General features: G+C 46.5%; 1 protein-coding gene and 1 pseudogene across 1 annotated transcript; one reads left to right on the top strand and one right to left on the bottom strand.

The window, feature by feature from the left end:
* The first annotated feature begins 1,806 nt into the window (after nt 1-1,806).
* LOC125553414 lies at nt 1,807-4,757 on the top strand. Its single transcript, XM_048717198.1, has 5 exons — nt 1,807-2,266; nt 2,826-2,906; nt 2,996-3,250; nt 3,363-3,608; nt 3,686-4,757. Exons 1-4 carry the CDS (start codon nt 2,056-2,058, stop codon nt 3,374-3,376), a joined length of 561 nt encoding a protein of 186 aa, XP_048573155.1. The 5' UTR covers nt 1,807-2,055; the 3' UTR covers nt 3,377-3,608; nt 3,686-4,757.
* Nucleotides 4,758-5,394: 637 nt separating this feature from the next.
* LOC125554515 overlaps nt 5,395-18,843 on the bottom strand; it is a 91,074-nt pseudogene continuing 77,625 nt past the window's right edge.

Below are 18,843 nucleotides of genomic sequence, written 5' to 3'. Positions count from 1 at the left end.
CAGGCCGTTGGATATGTTCTCATTCCATGAAGAAGGAATCAACACCTCCACGTCGTCCTCAGATTCACCTTCATCTTCCTCAAAATTATCTGAATTTAGATCATCCGCTAATCCATCCTCGCCCCCTCTTTCATCAACCTCTCCATCTCCTCCCCCTCCTCATCCCTGTCAGTCAAACCACTACCAACAAATATTGTCAACCGATCTGCCCTGCTTCATGAACACTAAAAATATGTGACATGTAATCTGATTCTTCCTCGGAATGACTAATATCCACTGGTTGTGACTCAAATGGATCAATCTCATTAGTCGGTTGACTGCCATGGCCGGATTCATACCCTTGTTGCCTTCTAGCATATTCTCCTCCTTCACGACAAGAATAACTAATGCATAGGTGTGAATCATCCATTCTCTGCAATTCCTTAAGCAGGCCAACCATATTCTCCTCATTTTTACATCGTCTGGCCCACTGAATACTGACAGAGGACTCATTAGGATCCAACCCAAAACTTGTTGTCAACCAGTATTACAACTGCCTAATGTCCACTCTTTCTAGCTTTGGTAGTCTCAACTGGCAACATTTATCTAACTCTGATCAACCCCCAACTCATTGTATCGGACATTACCAGGGCCATAGTACACAATCAAAATCATCGCAAACTTTTCACATGCCAAACAATTCCACATTGCCATCGATCACACTGAACCAATAATTTAAGTACTCTACACTCCAATTTATCTATCACTGCTGCATTTGTTGCATCTACTGCATACCGCACACTTAACTGAACTGGTGACCAATATATAAACTAATCAGACCATAACTACACGACTCAAAGCCTAACTACTAACTGGTGACACATGCTAATCAAACCCTAACTACTAATAATATGGACTAAACCCTAATCAATAGATATTTTAAAAGAGGTAACGGTATACCCTTGATGCATGCGTTGCGGGCTTCGATCCGCTGTCTTCTATGCTTGCAGAATGAAGCTTGCCCCGACGAACGAAGTCCATGGCCCACCGTAGCAAGTTGTACGCCACCCCACGCCCTAGTCTCCCTTCCTTCCACTACCTCATTCAACAAAATATAGGAAAACCAACCTCCAATGACCGTCAATAGCAGGCCGGAAGGCGCCTCCACTCCAAGCTGCGATGCGGTAGGATTTAGTCATCATATGGTTGGGTCTGGATGTTATTGCCTCCTAGGGTTGGATATGTGGTATTTGGTGGCTATTCAGCCTGAAGTCGCGCAAATTAGGGAGGAATCGACAGAGGGGGGAAGAATAGAGAGAAAACCAAAGAGATGATCTTCGCCCGAGGTTGGCCGAAGAGTTGATGCGTGTGTTACCGGCTTCGATCCGCCGTCTTCTATGGTCGTGGAATGGAGCTTGCCCCAATGAACATGGCATGTCATAGCATTGCCGCCTCACGCCCGATCCTCCCTTTCTTACACCAGTTGCTCACTCCGCCCCTCCTCCACCTGAAATTTGGGGAAACGACGACCGTCAACGGCAGGCCGGAAGGCATCTCCACTCGAAGCCGCGATGTGGTAGGATTTAGTCTATCACATGACCGAATTTGAATGCTATTACCGCCTAGGGCTCGGTTATATGGTATTTAGTGGCTATTCGGACGAAAATCGTGCAAATCAAGGAGGAATCGACAGAGAGAGGGAGAGAGAGAGATGAGGATGCCCAAAAGTGTCGTGGGGGTTTTATCCCACCGCTCTTGGTCCGCGTAATATTCAAACTCAAATCACTCCCCTCCCCCACCCCCGACCCCCACCCAAATCCAGAAATTTCCCCAAATCCCCTCCCCTCCCCTCTCCAGCCGCGCCCACCCCACCACCACCAGCAAATGGCGACGCCATGGCTCTCCTCCTCGCCACCGCCCTTGCGCCCCTCGCCGTAGACGCTCCCCGCGCCCCCTCCGCAGTAGGAGCTCCGCTCTCCGGGACCGCCGTCGCCTCCCCACCCCCGCCGCTCCCTGCCGCTGCAGCGTGGGGGCTCGCGCTCGAGCCCAGCTGCCCGGCATCGTTCGTCGCAGCGCATGTGCTTCTCTCCTGCGATCCCTTGCTTCCGACGGCAGGCTGCTGCAACGCACTGCTGGGATCCGTCCCGCGGGACGACGCGCTGCCCTGCCTGTGCGCGGCGGCGCACGACCCCGACCTCCAGCGCGCAGGCTACATGGAGGGGGACTGCTGCAGCTGTACGGCGACTGCGGCGGCCAGCTCCCGCGGCCGACGACCTGCACGCCCTCTGTGAGTCCCATCCCGCGGCCGACGACCTGTTCGAATGGTCGAATTCAGTCAGGCGTGCAGATTATTAATTCACCGAGGGTCGCGTGTTTGATTGTAATTGATGGTTCTTCAATTGGCCACCGTTCTGTACCGATGCATATTGTTAGTTCCTCGATGAGCCCCGCGTGTTTGATCGTAATTGATGCTTGTGTAGTTGTGTTGTTCATCTGAAGCACATTTCACAGTAGTTTCTGAATGCCCAGACGTACTCTGCTAATTTATTGGTATATTGCAGCAAAGGCTGTTTCGGTAGATAGATTCCGACGACGGGGGTTGAATTAATGCCTCTGTTCTGGCCACACGCCCGTTTGCAATTGCGATGCCACACATCCCATCCAAACAGGAGCGCAAGGATGGGATGTCATGCCTGTCCCTTGTTTGTGATGTGCATGCAGATTTCTGAATTTGCAATAGTGCACAAGTTCTGCTTCCAGGATACACTTGTAACAACATTAGTACAACCACATTATCGTAGATGGCTAATTGAGATGTTGTTTATCTTTCAAAATGATGTTTGCAGGCCAGGAAGCACACATTACCCAGACCACCATCCCCCAAGCTGGCTCCGCATCTCATCGACGCATCCAGAAAGAAGTTGCTGGTACTTTGTTCAACGCACTGCCTTTATTGCGATTTGATTTCAGAGTTTCACATGAACGAAAAAACGTTACTTACCATATGAAATATTAGGATCCTGTGATGCGAGCAAGCTCGCGTGGGATGTCGCTGTAAACTGTGTCAATTCTTTGGACGGTGAGGAAGTCAAGGTGACGCCGTCGTGCTGTACTCCATTCCTAGCCGCTGCAGAGAGCCGCAGGTGCTTCTGCAGCTTCCTGCAGGAACTTAAGGTCGAACTTTCCCCGATCTCGAGGAAGGACGCACACCTCCTTCACAGGAGGTGTGGAGGACTCCACCCTCTGCCCAGGTGCTTCTCACATAGAGACGGTATGTAAGCATCAAACTCCTTTATTTGCAGCTCTGCTCGCACTGTCTTCAACTTAGGTTCCCAGCAGCCTTGAATTCAGAATATAACCATGTGATACACTGTTGAATTCAGAACCCGAGGGGTAGGATGATGGAGCCTTTGTGCTGCCCTTTGCTGCTGGTTCTCCCCCGCCTCCAGCGCCATTGTCACCTTCGCCGCCTGCTCCTGCTCTGAAGAATGAGCTGCCGGCGTATGTGCAGATCGTTTGGTCGGTTCTGCGGTGGGTTCTGTCTCATGGCCCACTTGAGGCTGTTGTTTTCGTGTCTTCCGCGGCGGTGGCTGATGCTCTCGTGTGGGTCCGGAAGCGCCGCAAAGACAGTAATGACACTTCTGCAATAGTTGTTTATGATGTACAATTTATGTTGTTTATGATGCTAACGACCTTAACTTTCCAGGGCGTGCTCGGCGGCGCGCAGCGGGCACCGTCGGGGACAAGGTAGCTGACCTCGGCTTGCAAGCCGCAGAGATAGGATTGGAGGCCGTAGCCAAGAAGCTGGAGCAGAAGGAGCAGGACAGCAGCAGTAGTCCACCTCAGTCAGCTGGAACAAGAAGCCGTGGGACGTCCATGGACTCATCGCCGTCCTCGGAGGAGGATCACAAGGAGGAGCTGCAGGAGGAGGAGGAGAAGACCTCCAAACCACAGGCGTGCCGCCATATCCATCATCGCCGTCGCCGCCGAAGCTCCGCTCGATCTCGAGCTCTCTGAGGACCAAATCCACACCCATCTGACGCGGATGTCTCCCCTGTACACGCCGGTGTTCTGGTCGTCCCTTTTGGTGCCTGCAATCGTCGGCAATCGTCGTCGGCGTCGCCTCCGCCGTCCGGCGCGAGGCAGACGACGCCTTGCTCAAACCCGCGGGAAAACGTACCTCCTGTGGGTTCGCCTTCCCCGAGGGAAAGCGTACTCAAGGGGGTTCGCCTTCGTCGGTCGCCTGCAGCGCAGTTGGGCCGTCCCAGCACTCGCGGCCCAGCAGCGCCTGCGCCTCGCCGCTTTCCTACCAATACGGCTTCACCTCAAAAAAAAAAAAAACCAATACGGCCCTGCACGCGAATCATTTTATTCTTTTTGTGGACAAAAAAAAAGCCGTCAATGAAAACCTCTATAACTATTTGCTCACAACTCCGATCCACGTGATTCCAAAGCCCACGATCTTCATTCGAAGAGCCCCTTCCAATGCTCTCACCTTCATAATAATTCCACATCCTGAAAAAGGGCACCATGTCATTCTTCTTCATATAGCTCTTCCATTCAAAGAAGATCCTTCCCGTGAATCCGTTCCGTGAGACAACCACACTTGTTCCTGGAGAAAACTAGAGCTCAACGCAAGCCACAACTTCCATCGTTTGCCGACATGAATAAGCCATATGTTTTTTGTATGCCTTTTTGGATTCGTTGCTGCATATTTTCATTTATGCCCCATATTGCTAGGTTGTTATTCATGTGCTTATGACACCTCATTCCCTTGCAGCCCATCCATTACGCCAATTTGTGAGAAGGGCTGTGGTTCTCGGATGGTGGTTGCGCTACACTAACACATCTCGATCCTCGGCTTGCAAACGTATTAAACATGAACTAATAAACTCTTCATTGGCTTAGTCAAGTCTTAGCATCACCGAACCAAGCGCTTCCTTTTAAGGGAAGGCCATGATTCAGTCTACGCACACATCTTTTATTGGTGTCATTATAGAAAAAAGGAATAGACAGTCCAACGTATGATTCTGAGAACCAGTTGGGTGTCATGGTTTCGCCCGTTATAAATGGTTTTTGATACCAAGAGGGGATTGTCTCCGTATAGCCAATCGTCTTGGGTAGATGAAAACTTTTCTTTCTTCAACACTGGCTCCCATGTTCCATGGGATAAGCCGTAGAGCAAATTGCTGAAAATCACCACATTTATTTATGGATAGGGTACTCCAAAACCACCTCTTTTGCCGAAAATCATAAAAGACCATCGCTTCCACGGCAAGTGTGTGACAAATCACACTGCTTCGAAGTTGGGCTGTGTCTAACAGCTAAACTAATGGGTGGGACCCACCTGTCAGGCTGACTTGGCGAAGAAAGCAAGCCACGTGTACAGGTTGACTAGTCTTTCTCTCCCTCTCACTAGTCTCTCTCACGCATTATGTCAGAGTACCTAGCGTGCATGCATGACAGCTGCACCGGAGCCTTGCCGGCGGCGTGCATGAGCACGGGTCGCACCTCCACGGCGCACCGCCGCGAGCACGGGTCGGCCAGGGCGCTCCCATGGGCTCGGTCACCTGCTTGGCCTCTAACTCTTCTACCACCGTTCACCTGTAGAGGGTCGTCGCCGTCGTCGGCTGCGTGGACGTCTCCAGCCGCGGCTCCGCCGACCGCCAGCTCCGTCCCATCGTCACCGGCATGCCGATGTTGACCGCGACCTCGCCCGATACGAAGGCGCCCCCTCCGTGCAGGTGGTCGCCGCCCTGCCACACCGAGCATTCCTGTGGCCTCTCGGCACGGAACCCCGGGACGAAGCCAGCTGAGGCGGCGGCGGACGACCTCGGTCATGGTGGGCTTGGACTCGGGGTCCCACTGCAGGCACTCCCTTGCCAGGTGCGCCATGATCTGCATCTCCTCGGGCGGGAACACGCCCTTCAGCGCCGGCTCTGGCAGCTCCGCCACCAGCAGTCTGCTGTCCCGCAGCCGCGACGTCGCCCACATCACCAGGCTCTCGTCCGCGCCCACGCCGCCGGCGCCGGAGCCGCCCCTCTTGTGCACCGGCTGCCGGCCCGTGATGAGCTCCAGGACCACCACGCCGAAGCTGAACACGTCGGACTTGGAGCAGCTCGTCACGCCGTCGTTCATCAGGCACTTGGCCATGCCAAGGTCCGTGATCCTGGCCCTGAACCGGTCCGTGATGTTGGTGGACTTGATGTCTCGGTGAAGGTACTTGAGGCCCCTCGCCCGGTCCATGGGCTTCCTATTGCCGTTGGTCATGCACTCGAACACCAGCTGCCGTCCGCCCGTCCCTGCCGCTCCGAGCAGTACCACAGCAGCGGCACCACGTGGCAGTGGTTCAGCCGCGACAGCAACTTGTGAATTGCTTCAGACAATTATCCTGGTCAGAGAGTACAACTAAAGAGAGGAGGAGTTCTAAGTTTTGATTAACAAAGGGGTCAGCTTATATGAAGGCAAGAGAATCCGGGCAATGAAGGGACAGAAAGCTATCAACTTCCGAGGGCCCGAAGCTTCTTCACGGCGATGACTTTGCTGTCCATGAGCTGGTCTCGGTAAACCTTGCTCGTCCCGCCGACGCCAATGAGTTGTTCGTTGGAGAATTTTCCGGTCGCTTGTTCCAACTATGCGTAGGACGAGTCTTCGCTCCGGCAGATGAGTGGGCAGCTGCACAAAAACCCTGCGCCGTGACAAAATAAAATCAGAGTTGAAACAAGAACCAGGTCTCCTTCCTGAATACAATTATGAAGCAATTCAGACAAATGATACAAGATGTTCTCCTTGCCTTTGATGACACTGAGCCTGGTTTGGGTTTCAGTTGGGGAAGACGAGGTTCGATCTGCTGCTCCAGCTGGCGTACTTGTCGAAAGAGTGCATCCGGAAACGCTGCGAGAGAGCGTCTTTGGGGTGCCGACGAAAGCAACAGTGGTGAGAACCACACATACCAGGACAGTTGCAATGACTGTTTTGCTGGAGAAATGCTTCCTCCCTTGTTCAGAACTTCCTGCAAGGTTGAAGCAGGCAGAATTCAGACAGTCAGACAGTCAGACATAACCACAACACATTTCAGTATCCATAGTATGTATGTCTGAATCAATAGAAAAGAATTCTATGTACCAGATGTGCAGTTACAGGAAGTGAAGCAACTCCCGCTGTGCACCACAGCATGTTCTTCTTCCTGAAGGGCCTTGTCGGAGAGGCACAAGCAGTTCCATGACCCTGTGCCGCCGTTTTCATCTGCAACAACAAAGACCCAAAGTTCAGGTATCTTGGTGGCATGACTTGTTTAACTGCTGGTAAGCATAAATTGTGATTAATTTCTCATACCTCGTAGGCAATGCAACCAGGAGTCGCAACTGGATGACAGGCTGCTGTGTTCTCGTTGCTGCCCTGGTTCTCGTTGCTGCTCCACGTCTTCCTCTCCCCCTAGCTGCCCCACCTCTGCCTTTTTTTTTAATTTTTTTAGAAAAGGAAGATGACCCCCGGCCTCTGCATCTGGGAGATGCATACGGCCACTTTATTGATTATTCTCGAGGACCTTACAATGTATTACAACAATGTGCCTGAATCCACCATCTTGGCAACACATGCCGCTACTCCTATCCAAAATGATGAAGGGGTGCTAGCTGGGCCACTACCCAAACCACTCACCTAAGCCTAACATCAAAAGCCGGAAGCCGAAACATATTCGGAAGCCCCAGCCGAGCCACATACCGAGTCTGGGACACAATCCGGTCAGACACACTCGTGTGTCGTCGCCGCCATCTTCCACAAGTCCGTCTTCAGGTCATATTGAGGCTTCTACCTTGTCTGGCCACTCAGCCATCGACGTCACCATGACGCCAGAGAACAACCTCCTCTGCCTAGAGCTCTCCATGCTGTGTTTGACAACTAGACACCTTGGTGCAGGCATGGTTGCTCTATGCCGTGCAACAAAGGCATTTTTTTCTGGAATTGGATGCACCGTCACAGGAATACCCCTTGCTGGCCCCTATGTAACATAAGAACATTTTAATTGTAGGAAAACTCAATGTGCTCAAGAAAATGCAGGAAAGTATGACCTCCAAGTTGTACCTCTCTATGGAGAATGTGAACCAGGCAATCCTTCTGATTTTCAGGGTCTAGTTGTGGCCTAATTAGTCTGTTCTGAATGTGCTACATAGTGAACAAATGGCATGTCAGAGAACTAATCAAATAAATTATATTTATTTATAGCACATTTGAGTGAACTTACAGTGAGTATAACAGGGTAATCAACATCACCGTTTTCATCAATCACACTCTTTGATTTTTTTTTCCCTTTTGGCCATCTCCATAAGCTGCTCAACCTGCTCCTTTACTTTGGTGCTAGGTTTTATTTTCCTCCCCCTGAAGCTTTTGCCTTAAAAATATTCATAAATATCAGTTATATATAGTGATATTCAGCTATATGCAGTGAAATTCAGTTATAAATACAGTGAATTTCAGTTATATAAAGTGAACTTCATTTATCTACAATATTTTTCAGCTGACCTTTTTGTGCTACTGCATGTTCCTTTGCTGCTGCATGCTCCTCTCCTATATGGTGCTCTGCTGCATGTTGCTCTGCACCATGCTCCTCTACTGTCGCATCCTCCTCTCCTACATGTTGCTCTGCTGCTTCTTCTGCTTCATGCTGCTGTGTTGCATGATGCTCTGCAGTCTGCACCATGCTCCCTTGCCACTCCATTTTCACTAAGTATAGCTGCTTTCAGCTGAGCACAACCACCTCTGTTATGCCCTGCTACTCTGCAATACCCACAATGCATTATAGCTCCATGTTTACTCAGTCTAGTGCCATCTGCACTCTCCTCTGGTTGCTTCCTTCAATTCTTCTTCCTTCTTCCAGCGACTTTTTCATACAGAGGTGGTATAATTGGAGTTGCATCTACATAGGTCCAATCATCTTTATCTCTCAAAGGAAAGATTGGACCTCCGTATGCTTCCATATATGTTTCAAGTGAGTAGCAGCTCGAGACCAAGCTCTCGGGTGGAATCCTTTCACTTCTGCAACAAGCTATTGCATGGCTACATAGGATACCTATGAGCTGCCGTCTTCTGCAAGTACATGCTCTAAGGTTTAGCTCCACCACATAATTCCTCTCATTGGAAAGTACTCCAAAAACACCCATGCCTGATGTTTCAACTTGACAGTTGGCAGCAAATTCAGTGTTTTTCCTCAATTTTTCTCTAGCTTTAGGAGCTATCTTTCCCGACCATTTTTGTATAGCTTTCTCTTTGAATAAAGCCTGTGCATTAATTGTGATCTAATTTTGTCCCACACTGACATGACAGGGAGCTCTCTTGCATCTAAGATGTATCTACAGTGAAAGATAGTCAAATAATTAAGTACATACTATGCATAACGATGTTGGGGAACGTAGTAATTTCAAAATTTTCCTACGCACACACAAGATCATGGTGATGCATAGCAACGAGAGGGGAGAGTGTGTCCACGTACCCTCGTAGACCGAAAGCGGAAGCGTTAGCGCAACGCGGTTGATGTAGTCGTGCGTCTTCACGATCCGACCGATCCAAGTACCGAACGTACGGCACCTCCGAGTTCAGCACACGTTCAGCTCGATGACGTCCCGCGAACTCCGATCCAGCAGAGCTTCACGGGAGAGTTCCGTCAGCACGACGGTGTGATGACGGTGATGATGTTGCTACCGACGCAGGGCTTCCCCTAAGCACCGCTACGATATGATCGAGGTGGATTATGGTGGAGGGGAGCACCGCACACGGCTAAGAGATCAAGAGATCAATTGTTGTGTGTCCAAGGGGTGCCCCCCTCCCCGTATATAAAGGAGTGGAGGAGGGGGAGGGCTGGCCCTCTCTATGGCGCGTCCTAGGAGAGTCCTACTCCCTCCCACCGGGAGTAGGATTCCCCTTTTCCTAGTAGAACTAGGAGCCCTTCTAGGAGTAGGAGAGAAGGAAAGGGAAAAGAGAAGAGAAGGAAGGAGGGGGCGCCGCCCCTCTCCCTAGTCCAATTGGGACTAAGCCTTGGGGGGGGGGTGGCAGCCTCTCCTCTCTCTTTCCCCTAAAGCCCAATAAGGCCCATATACTCCCCGGCGAATTCCCGTAACTCTCCTGTACTCCGAAAAATACCCGAACCACTCGGAACCTTTCCGATGTCCGAATATAGTCGTCCAATATATCGATCTTTACGTCTCGGCCATTTCGAGACTCCTCGTCATGTCCCCGATCTCATCTGGGTCTTCGAACTACCTTCGGTGCATCAAAACACATAAACTCATAATACAAATCGTCACCCAACGTTAAGCGTGCGGACCCTACGGGTTCGAGAACTATGTAGACATGACCGAAACACGTCTCCGGTCAATAACCAATAGCGGAACCTGGATACTCATATTGGCTCCCACATATTCTACGAAGATCTTTATCGGTCAAATCGCATAACAACATACGTTGTTCCCTTTGTCATCGGTATGTTACTTGCCCGAGATTCGATCGTCGGTATCTCAATACCTAGCTCAATCTCGTTATCGGCAAGTCTCTTTACTCGTTCTGTAGTGCATCATCCCGTAACTAACTCATTGGTCACATTGCTTGCAAGGCTTATAATGATGTGCATTACCGAGAGGGCCCAGAGATACCTCTCCGACAATCGGAGTGACAAATCCTATTCTCGATCTATGCCAACTCAACGAACACCATCGGAGACACCTGTAGAGCACCTTTATAATCACCCAGTCACGTTGTGACGTTTGGTAGCACACAAAGTGTTCCTCCGGTATTCGGGAGTTGCATAATCTCATAGTCATGGAAACATGTATAAGTCATGGAGAAAGCAATAGCAGTAAACTAAACGATCAAGTGCTAAGCTAACGAAATGGGTCTTGTCCATCACATCATTCTCCTAATGATGTGATCCCGTTCATCAAATGACAACACATGTCTATGGCTAGGAAACATAACCATCTTTGATGAATAAGCTAGTCAAGTAGAGGCATACTAGGGACACATTGTTTTGTCTATGTATTCACACATGTATCAAGTTTCCGGTTAATACAATTCTAGCATGAATAATAAACATTTATCATGAAATAAGGAAATAAATAATAACTTTATTATTGCCTCTAGGACATATTTCCTTCAGTCTCCCACTTGCACTAGAGTCAATAATCTAGTTCACATCGCCATGTGATTTAACATCAATAGTTCACATCTTTATGTGGTTAACACCCATAGTTCACATCGACATGTGACCAACACCCAAAGGGTTTACTAGAATCAGTAATCTAGTTCACATCGCTATGTGATTAACACCCAAAGAGTACTAAGGTGTGATCATGTCTTGCTTGTGAGATGATTTTAGTCAACGGGTCTGTCACATTCAGATCCGTAAGTATTTTGCAAATTTCTATGTCTACAATGCTCTGCATGGAGCTACTATAGCTAATGGCTCCCACTTTCAATATGTATCTAGATCGAGACTTAGAGTCATCCAGATCGGTGTCAAAGCTTGTATCAACGTAACTCTTTACGATGAACTCTTTATCACCTCCATAACCGAGAAATATTTCCTTATTCCACTAAGGATAATTTTGACCGCTGTCCAGTGATCTACTCCTAGATCACTATTGTACTCCCTTGCCAAAATCAGTGTAGGGTATACAATAGATCTGGTACACAGCATGACATACTTTATAGAACCTATGGCTGAGGCATAGGGAATGACTTTCATTCTCTTTCTATCTTCTGTCGTGGTCGGGCTTTGAGTCTTACTCAATTTCACACCTTGTAACACAGGCAAGAACTCTTTCTTTGACTGCTCTATTTTGAACTACTTCAAAATCTTGTCAAGGTATGTACTCATTGAAAAAACTTATCAAGCGGCTTGATCTATCTCTATAGATCTTGATGCTCAATATGTAAGCAGCTTCACCGAGGTCTTTCTTTGAAAATCTCCTTTTAAATACTCCTGTATGCTTTCCAGAAAATTCTACATTATTTCCGATCAACAATATGTCATTCACATATATTTATCAGAAATGCTGTAGTGCTCCCACTCACTTTCTTGTAAATACAGGCTTCACCGCAAGTCTGTATAAAACTATATGTTTTGATCAACTTATCAAAGCGTATATTCCAACTCCGAGATGCTTGCACCAGTCCATAGATGGATCGCTGGAGCTTGCACACTTTGTTAGCATTCTTTGGATCGATAAAACCTTCAGGTTGCATCATATACAACTCTTCTTCTAGAAATCCATTCAGGAATGCAGTCTTTACATCCATTTGCTAGGTTTCATAAAATGTTGCAATTTGCTAACATGATTCAGACAGACTTAAGCATTGCTACGAGTGAGAAGATCTCATCGTAGTCAACCCCTTGAGCTTTGTCAAAAACCTTTTTCGACAAGTCTAGCTTTGTAGATAGCAACACTACTATCATCGTCTGTCTTCCTCTTGAAGATCCATTTATTTTCTATGGCTTGCCGATCATCGGGCAAGTCAACCAAAGTCCACACTTTGTTCTCATACATGGATCCCATCTCAGATTTCATGGCCTCAAGCCATTTCACGGAATCTGGGCTCATCATCGCTTCCTCATAGTTCGTAGGTTTGTCATGGTCAAATAACATGACCTCTAGAATAGGATTACCGTACCACTCTGGTGCGGATCTCACTCTGGTTGACCTACGAGGTTTGGTAGTAACTTGATATAAAGTTACATGATCATCATCATTAGCTTCCTCACTAATTGGTGTAGGAGTCACATGAACAGATTTCTGTGATGAACTACTTTCCAATAAGGGAGCAGGTATAGTTACCTCATCAAGTTCTACTTTCCTCCCACTCACTTCTTTCGAGAGAAACTCCTTCTCTAGAAAGGATCCATCTTTAGCAAGGAATGTCTTGCCTTCGGATCTGTGATAGAAGGTGTACCCAACTGTCTCCTTTGGGTACCATATGAAGATACATTTCTCCGATTTGGGTTTGAGCTTATCAGGATGAAGCTTTTTCACCTAAGCATCACAACCCTAAACTTTTAAGAAACGACAACTTTGGTTTCTTGCCAAACCATAGTTCATATGGTGTTGTCTCAACGGATTTAGATGGTTCCCTATTTAACGTGAATGCAGCTGTCTCTAGTGCATAACCCCAAACGATAGCGGTAAATCAGTAAGAGACATCATAGATCGCACCATATCTAATAAAGTACGATTACGACATTCGGACACACCATTACACTGTGGTGTTCCAGGTGGCGTGAGTAGTGAAACTATTTCACATTGTTTTAACTGAAGGCCAAACTCGTAACTCAAATATTTTACCTCTGCGATCATATCGTAGAAACTTTTATTTTTGTTACGATGATTCTCCACTTCACTCTGAAATTCTTTGAACTTTTCAAATGTTTCAGACTTGTGTTTCATCAAGTAGATATACCCATATCTACTCAAATCATTTGTGAAGATCAGAAAATAATGATACCCACCGCGAGCCTCAATATTCATCGGACCACATACATCAATATGTATGATTTCCAACAAATCTGTTGCTTGCTCCATTGTTCCGGAGAACGGAGTCTTAGTCATCTTGCCCATGAGGCATGGTTCGCAAGCATCAAGTGATTCATAATCAAGTGATTCCAAAATTCCATTAGCATGGAGTTTCTTCATGCGCTTTACACCAATATGATCTAAACGGCAGTGCCACAAATAATTTGCACTATCATTATTAACTTTGCATCTTTTGGCTTCAATATTATGAAAATGTGTATCACCACGATCGAGATCCAACAAACCATTTTCATTGGGTGTATGACCATAGAAGGTTTTATTCATGTAAACAGAACAACAATTATTCTCTAACTTAAATGAATAACTGTATTGCAATAAACATGATCAAATCATATTCATGCTTAACGCAAACACCAAATAACACTTATTTAGGTTCAACACTAATCCCGAAAGTATAGGGAGTGTGCGATGATGATCATATCAATCTTGGAACCACTTCCAACACACATCGTCACTTCACCCTTAACTAGTCTCTGTTTATTCTGCAACTCCCGTTTCGAGTTACTAATCTTAGCAACTGAACTAGTATCAAATACTGAGGGGTTGCTCTAAACACTAGTAAAGTACACATCAATAACATGTATATCAAATATACTTATGTTCACTTGCCATCCTTTTTATCCGCCAATCACTTGGGGTAGTTCTGCTTCCTAGTGACCAGTCCCTTTGTAGTAGAAGCACTTAGTCTCAGGCTTAGGTCCAACTTGGGCTTCTTCACCTGAGCAGGAACTTGCTTGCTGTTCTTCTTGAAGTTCCCCTTCTTCCCTTTGCCCTTTTCTTGAAACTAGTGGTCTTGTCAACCATCAACACTTGATGCTTTTCTTGATTTCTACCTTCGTCGATTTCAGCATCACGAAGAGCTTGGGAATTGTTTCCATTATCCCTTGCATATTATAGTTCATCACGAAGTTCTAGTAACTTGGTGATAGTGACTAGAGAACTCTGTCAATCACTATCTTATCTGGAAGATTAACTCCCACTTGATTCAAGTGATTGTAGTACTCAGACAATCTGAGCACATGCTCACTGGTTGAGCTATTCTCCTCCATCTTGTAGGAAAAGTAATGTTAGAGGTCTCATACCTCTCGACACGGGCATGAGTATGAAATACCAATTTCAACTCTTGGAACATCTTATATGCTCCGTGACGTTCAAAACATTTTTGAAGTCCCGGTTCTAAGCCGTAAAGCATGGTGCACTAAACTATCAAGTAGTCATCATACCGAGCTTTGCCAAACGTTCATAACGTCTGCATCTGCTCCTGCAATAGGTTCGTCACCTAGCGGTGCATCAAGGACATAATTCTTCTGTGCAGCAATGAGGATAATCCTCAGATCACGGATCCAATCCGCATCATTGCTACTAACATCTTTCAACTTAGTTTTCTCTAGGAACATATCAAAAATAAAATAGGGGAGCTAAACGCGAGCCATTGATCTACAACATAGATATGCTAATACTACCAGGACTAAGTTCATGATAAATTTAAAGTTCAATTAATCATATTACTTAAGAACTCCCACTTAGATAGACATCCCTCTAATCATCTAAGTGATCACGTGAACCATATCAACTAAACCATGTTCAATCATCACATGAGATGGAGTAGTTTTCAATGGTGAACATCACTATGTTGATCATATCTACTATATGATTCACACTCGACCTTTCGGTCTCCAGTGTTCCGAGGCCATATCTGCATATGCTAGGCTCGTCAAGTTTAACCCGAGTATTCTGCGTGTGCAAAACTGGCTTGCATCCGTTGTAGATGAACGTAGAGCTTATCACACCCGATCATCACGTGGTGTCTCAGCACGACGAACTTTGGCAACGGTGCATACTCAAGGAGAACACTTTTTATCTTGAAATTTAGTGAGAGATCATCTTATAATGCTACCGTCAATCAAAGCAAAATAAGATGCATAAAGGATAAACATCACATGCAATCAATATAAGTGATATGATATGGCCATCATCATCTTGTGCTTGTGATCTCCATCTCCGAAGCACCGTCATGATCACCATCGTCACCGGCGCGACACCTTGATCTCCATCGTAGCATCATTGTCGTCTCGCCAACTATTGCTTCTATGACTATCGCTACCGCTTAGTGATAAAGTAAAGCAATTACAGGGCGATTGCATTGCATACAATAAAGCGACAACCATATGGCTCCTGCCAGTTGCCGATAACTCGGTTACAAAACATGGTCATCTCATACAATAAAATATAGCATCATGCCTTGACCATATCACATCACAACATGCCCTGCAAAAACAAGTTAGACGTCCTCTACTTTGTTGTTGCAAGTTTTACGTGGCTGCTACGGGCTGAGCAAGAACCATTCTTACCTACGCATCAAAACCACAACGATAGTTCGTCAAGTTAGTGTTGTTTTAACCTTCTCAAGGACCGGGCGTAGCCACACTCGGTTCAACTAAAGTTGGAGAAAATGACACCCGCCAACCACCTGTGTGCAAAGCACGTCGGTAGAACCAGTCTCGCGTAAGCGTACGCGTAATGTCGGTCCGGGCCGCTTCATCCAACAATACCGCCGAACCAAAGTATGAAATGCTGGTAAGCAGTATGACTTGTATCGCCCACAACTCACTTGTGTTCTACTCGTGCATATAACATCTACTCATAAAACCTGGCTCGGATGCCACTGTTGGGGAACGTAGTAATTTCAAAATTTTCCTACGCACACACAGGATCATGGTGATGCATAGCAACGAGAGGGGAGAGTGTGTCCACGTACCCTTTGTCGGTGTCAAAACCGGCGGATCTCGGGTAGGGGGTCCCGAACTATGCGTCTAAGGCGGATGGTAATAGGAGGCGGGGGACACGATGTTTACCCAGGTTCGGGCCCTCTCGATGGAGGTAATACCCTACTTCCTGCTTGATTGATCTTGATGATATGAGTATTACAAGAGTTGATCTACCACGAGATCGTAGAGGCTAAACCCTAGAAGCTAGCCTATGGTATGATTGTTGTTGTCCTACTGATGTCTACTACACAACCTTCTTCTTATAGACGTTGTTGGGCCTCCAAGTGCAGTGGTTCGTAGGACAGTAGCAAGTTTCCCTCAAGTGGATGACCTAAGGTTTATCAATCCGTGGGAGGCGTAGGATGAAGATGGTCTCTCTCAAACAACCGTGCAACCAAATAACAAAGAGTCTCTTGTGTCCCCAACACACCCAATACAATGGTAAATTGTATAGGTGCACTAGTTCGGCGAAGAGATGGTGATACAAGTGCAATATGGATGGTAGATATAGGTTTTTGTAATCTGAAAATATAAAACAGCAAGGTAGCAAGCGATAAAAGTGAGCATAAACGGTATTCAGTGCTAGGAAACAAGGCCCAGGGTTCATACTTTCACTAGTGCAAGTTCTCTCGACAATAATAACATAATTGGATCATATAACTATCCCTCAACATGCAACAAAGAGTCACTCCAAAGTCACTAATAGCGGAGAACAAACGAAGAGACTATGGTAGGGTACGAAACCACCTCAAAGTTATTCTTTCCAATCAATCCATTGGGCAATTCCTATAAGTGTCACAAACAGCCCTAGAGTTCGTACTAGAATAACACCTTAAGATACAAATCAACCAAAACCCTAATGTCACCTAGATACTCTATTGTCACCTCAAGTATCCGTGGGTATGATTATACGATATGCACCACAAAATCTCAGATTCATCTATTCAACCAACACATAGAACCTCAAAGAGTGCCCCAAAGTTTCTATCGGAGAATCACGACGAAAACGTGTGCCAACCCCTATGCATAGGTTCATGGGAGGAACCCGCAAGTTGATCACCAAAACATACATCAAGTGAATCACGTGATATCCCATTGTCATCACAGATACGCACGACAAGACATACATCAAGTGTTCTCAAATCTTTAAAGACTCAATCCGATAAGATAACTTCAAAGGGGAAACTCAATCCATTACAAGAGAGTAGAGGGGGAGAAGCATCATAAGATCCAACTATAATAGCAAAGCTCGCGGTACATCAAGATCGTGCCAAATCAAGAACACGAGAGAGAGAGAGAGATCAAACACATAGCTACTGGTACATACCCTCAGCCCCGAGGGTGAACTACTCCCTCCTTGTCATGGAGAGCGCAGGGATGATGAAGATGGCCACCGGTGAGGGTTCCCCCCTTCGGCAGGGTGCCGGAACAGGGTCCCAATTGAGTTTTGGTGGCTACAGAGGCTTGCGGCGGCGGAACTCCCGATCTATTCTGTTCCCCGATCGTTTTAGGGTATATGGGTATATATAGGTGAAAGAAGTACGTCAGGGGAGCCATGAGGGGCCCACGAGGGTGGAGGGCGCGCCCTAGGGGGGTGGGCGCGCCCCCTGCCTCGTGGCTCCCTCGTTTCTTTCCTGACGTGCACTCCAAGTTTTTCCGGTAGCTTTCCTTCCAAAATAACTTCTCCAGTTGGTTTCATTCCATTCCGACTCCGTTTGGTATTCCTTTTCTTCGAAACACTGAAACAAGGGAAAAACAGGAACTGGCACTGGGCTCTGGGTCAATAGGTTAGTCCCAAAAGTAATATAAAAATGTAAAATAAAGCCCATAAACATCCAAAACATATAATATAATAGCATGGAACAATCAAAAATTATAGATACGTTGGAGATGTATCAGCATCCCCAAGCTTAATTCCTGCTCGTCCTCGAGTAGGTAAATGATAAAAGAAAGAATTTTTGATGTGGAATGCTAGTTGGCATAATTTCAATGTAATTCTTCTTAATTGTGGTATGAATATTCAGATCTGAAAGATTCAAGACAAAAGTTCATATTGACATAAAATAATAATACTTCAAGCATACTAACAAAGCAATTATGTCTTCTCAAAATAACATGGCCAAAGAAAGTTATCCCTACAAAATCATATAGTCTGACTATGCTCTATCTTCACCACATAAAGTATTTAAATCATGCACAACCCCGATGACAAGCCAAGCAATTGTTTCATACTTTTGACATTTTCAAAACTTTTTCAATCTTCACGCAATACATGAGCGTGAGCCATGGATATAGCACTATATGTGGAATAGAATGGTGGTTGTGGAGAAGACAAAAAGTGGGGAAGATAGTCTCACATCAACTAGGCGTATGAACGGGTTATGGAAATGCCCATCAATAGATATCAATGTGAGTGAGTAGGGATTGCCATGCAACAGATGCACTTAGAGCTATAAGTATATGAAATCTCAACAAAAGAAACTAAGTGGTTGTGCATCCAACTTGCTTGCTCACGAAGA

This window comes from Triticum urartu, chromosome 4 (assembly GCF_003073215.2).
Source record: "Triticum urartu cultivar G1812 chromosome 4, Tu2.1, whole genome shotgun sequence".
NCBI classification, from domain to species: Eukaryota; Viridiplantae; Streptophyta; class Magnoliopsida; order Poales; family Poaceae; genus Triticum; species Triticum urartu.
This window is presented reverse-complemented; position numbering and strand designations above follow the sequence as displayed.